Below are 3,711 nucleotides of genomic sequence, written 5' to 3' on the forward strand. Positions count from 1 at the left end.
GTGTGTGTGTGTGTGTGTGTGTGTGTGTGTGTGTGTGTGTGTGTGCGCGTGCGTGCGTGCGTGCCAGGCTGTTTGGATCCAAAGTAAAAGAGTGTATGTATGATCCAGCTTCCAAACATCAACCCTCTGAGAGCTGCTCAGTCTGCACCTCCTCTGAGATCAAGGAGTCCTCGGAAGTAATGGCGATGTCACCTGTTGGATGGGAGGCAATCTGCTGCAGGAACTGCTCTGACTGAAGCAGCTGATTGGTCCAGTCCTGGCACGCCTCCTCTATCCCAGGCCCCTCCCCTCCATATTCTGGAGGCAGGACATGCGAGGAGAAGTAGTCGCTCAAAGTGTCTTGGAAATCAGCGCCGTGCATATGGATCTGCAGCGTGGAGAGAGTGAACTGGAGTTTAAAGACTCATTAAAGTATTTCCAGTCTGTTTAAAAGAGAGTCTCAGAACAGAGAGAGGCGTCTTTGCAGCGTAGTGCTATCACAATGACTAACAAGCTGCTCACCCTCTGTTTGATCTTCTCTGGCAGAAAGGGACGAATCATGGTGAAGACTGGCCGAAAGAGCATTGGTTCGTTAACCAGATGGATTCCTCGAACTTTCAGTGGGAAAGAGTCCTGAACATGCAAACACACATACAAGGACGGCTGTAAAAACTAAAAGACCAAGCTCACTACTTGATGAGCCATTCAGGTTTATAGAACAAGCGCTAATAATAGTAAAATCAAATCCTTTACAACATGAGTCTTGTGGTTTGTTCATAACACAAAGCAAGTCTTTCGCACGGCGTGATTACATACAAATTATAATAAGATGCACAGGGTTTCCCAAACATTCGTTTATTAGTGGCAACAATTAAAACATCTGCCATCACAAATAGATTTCCTATTTTTGGAGCTGGAACATTCATTAGGAGTACTTTTGAAATATATATACCATTCCGTTATACATTGCACCTCAAACCCAGAGTGCAGCGTGTACCCTGGGCACAGATGGGACAGCAGACCTCAAGGTGCATTGAAAGTGAAACTTGACCATACATTCTGCTGGGTCTAAAAGTTTTCATTCACTCACAAACAGCTGCTCTCATCCACTGATCTGATCAGATTAGCTCTGAGTGAATCGACAGATCAATTATCCACCCTGCAAATCACAAACTGCTGCTGAGGAAAAAACGAACTCATGGAGAGCTCCTCCTTTGCTGTGTTACAGACCTGCAAAATCTATGAATTTAGTGAGGGAATACAGAATGACAGAAAGGGACACATGAGCATTTTAATGAAAAACAAAGTTTATCATGTTTACATCACTTGATTCCAATTATTGGCTGTACTTTACTACTGAACATGATAGCTGTTAGATGCATTGTATAGTTGGCTAGCAGAACCATGAGCACTGTTGTTAAGGGATAATTATTGTTGGTTCTGAAATGCTTAAAAAGAAAACACTCCAGCTGTACTAGCGCAATAACATGAGGCCAAAAATTTGCTTCCTTTTCTGTGTGTGAACACACCAGAGCTTTGCTGTGGCGCAAAGGTTGCAAAAAAATGCATGATAGTGTCAAAAAATAAATATCGAAAAATAAAGCCAGAAATGTTTGGATCAATCTATTCTGTACAAGGCACTCTGTAAAATGTAAAAAAGAAAAAGTTAACTGTGTAGACGGTGCAAGCAGATATCCAAAAATGCCTACCATTACAGAATTACAAGAGAAATAATGATAGTAATAGCTCTGAATGTTTATGTTGGAGAATATGTAAAAAAAAAGCCTTGAGACCTCTCCTCAAAAGTTTGTCAACTAAAAAATTTGGTCTGTGGGGCAGATCCTTTACCTGCTTTTGGGTAGTTGAGGCTAAAATGAACTTTTCATTAGACATGTCTTTCTTACTGTTTAATAGACTATTTAGGCAAATCTAAAAAGCTACACAATATACTAGTCAAGCCACTGTGCAACGAATTAGTGTACAGCTATGTCTTAAAGAAAGATGTCTGAGTGGGTCTTTAATGGTGTGTTGTTTAAACGGGAAAGTTACTGTTCTAACTTCCTAATGTCCTGTCTGTTTTCACATGCTGTCAGAATGTGGTTAGCAGAGACCTCAAGTTCTCCTTTTTTTCATAGAACCTGTTTAAAGTGTTGGGTGTCGTCTGCATACAAATAACATATTATTGTGGATTGGGACCCATATGAAGCCTATCACCAACTGAAGTGTCCAGCTTTGTAGCACCTAGTAGAAGTTGTATTGTGGCACGATCTTACCGAAAGTACAGAGGATATCTTTCTGGCGAGGGAGGGGTTAATCTGCAGGGCGTGGCCTAAACTCCACCCCTGCAGGTCAAAAATGACCTTCAGACCCCGCCTCTGCGTCTTTGTCTCCGTGGAGATGATCTCTGATGTCATCAGGCTGACCCTGAACACCTGGAAGGCTGACCAGTCTTTGGGGTTCCACTCTCCTGCAGAGAAGACAAGACGTCTCACTGGACTACTATCGTCCTTGAGCTGCATAAGTGAGATTTTAAATTCAAATTTTGTCATCATCCCAATGTAAAGTCTATGGACCAAAACTCTAATGTACATGTGTAGTTGGCCACAACTGAAGTGAACCAAGATGGAGAACTGTTTTTCCAAATGCACTGAGCAAGCAAATTTCACTCAAGCAAATGGTCCACGTGATGGACACAGTCCAGTATCCTTCTCTTTGTCCATCTTGAAATTGATGATTTTCACATCAAGACAATACACAGAGCAACACTATCATAGATTTGGGGTGGTGATTGTGCCCACCTGATGAATGTCCAAATGTATCTTTCTTTAATCTCTGTTTTTGGTCTCCACCAACTCTGGGAAAAACATCTGCCTCTTTATCTACTAACTATATTTGTCTGTCGACCATTTGGTGCCAAACAGGTTGTGTTATCAGAGATATTTTCTCTTTTACTGAAAACAGCTTTCTATTGTTGCTAGAGTTTGTGGGTTGCAAAACACACATATACGGTTCCCTTAAACTGACTGTATGGAAGAATGGAAGCAACCATGTAACCATTGGTTTGTTTCCAAATTTGGTATTTTTGCCGTCACATCTTGTTTTTTTTGGAGCCATAAGTGACCACATTTGGACAAAAGCTAGGTACTATAGCCACTGCTACGCATCTGTCCTGACTGACAGGCCACTGTTGTAGTGACAAGTTCATTACAAGGTAGTTATTATTATTATTAATAATAATAAAAATAATGACAAATTTTCTTGGTATTTTTCCTCTTTCATCATTTAAAAATGTTCCGATGTTTCTCTCTCTCTCTTTTTAAGCTAAGTATTATGGTAATTTTCAGTCATTTTCTTGTAAACTTTTACTAATCTTCTGCAGTTTGCGGGACATTTTGTGCCAAGTGGCTAATGCCATTTTTCCACAAGTTTTTTGAGAAATCAAACCAAGTTGCTAAATGTTTAAATATTTGCAAAATGCATTTGAACGCAGTACAAGAAAACTGATATTGATCCAGATTTCAAAGGGTTAAACCTCAAAGATAAAGAAGAAGAAGCTGTTCCTGTACTGACCGATCCTGTAGATGAGCACCCTGCTACCAGTGTGGTCCCGCTGTGGGAGGACGGCGTGGTACGTTGTGTTGAGGAGACCGAGCACCGAGGAGGGAGACAGACAGGTGCTGATGTCAGGACTGTCCCTCCGCCACCGCTGGTAGTTCAGTAAGAGCTGCCCAG

The 3,711-nt window shown here is 41.4% G+C and overlaps 1 protein-coding gene across 1 annotated transcript; it reads right to left on the bottom strand.

The window, feature by feature from the left end:
- Nucleotides 1-6: 6 nt before the first annotated feature.
- LOC121938212 (alpha-tocopherol transfer protein-like) lies at nucleotides 7-3,700 on the bottom strand (the record flags this gene model as incomplete). The annotated part of the gene is made up of 4 exons (XM_042481484.1): nucleotides 7-367; nucleotides 502-612; nucleotides 2,253-2,446; nucleotides 3,550-3,700. Coding segments are annotated over 4 exons (705 nt in total), but the record flags the coding sequence as incomplete, so codon positions are not given.
- Between the last annotated feature and the right edge of the window lie 11 nt (nucleotides 3,701-3,711).

Source organism: Plectropomus leopardus, unplaced genomic scaffold, assembly GCF_008729295.1.
Source record: "Plectropomus leopardus isolate mb unplaced genomic scaffold, YSFRI_Pleo_2.0 unplaced_scaffold28844, whole genome shotgun sequence".
Taxonomy (NCBI): Eukaryota; Metazoa; Chordata; class Actinopteri; order Perciformes; family Serranidae; genus Plectropomus; species Plectropomus leopardus.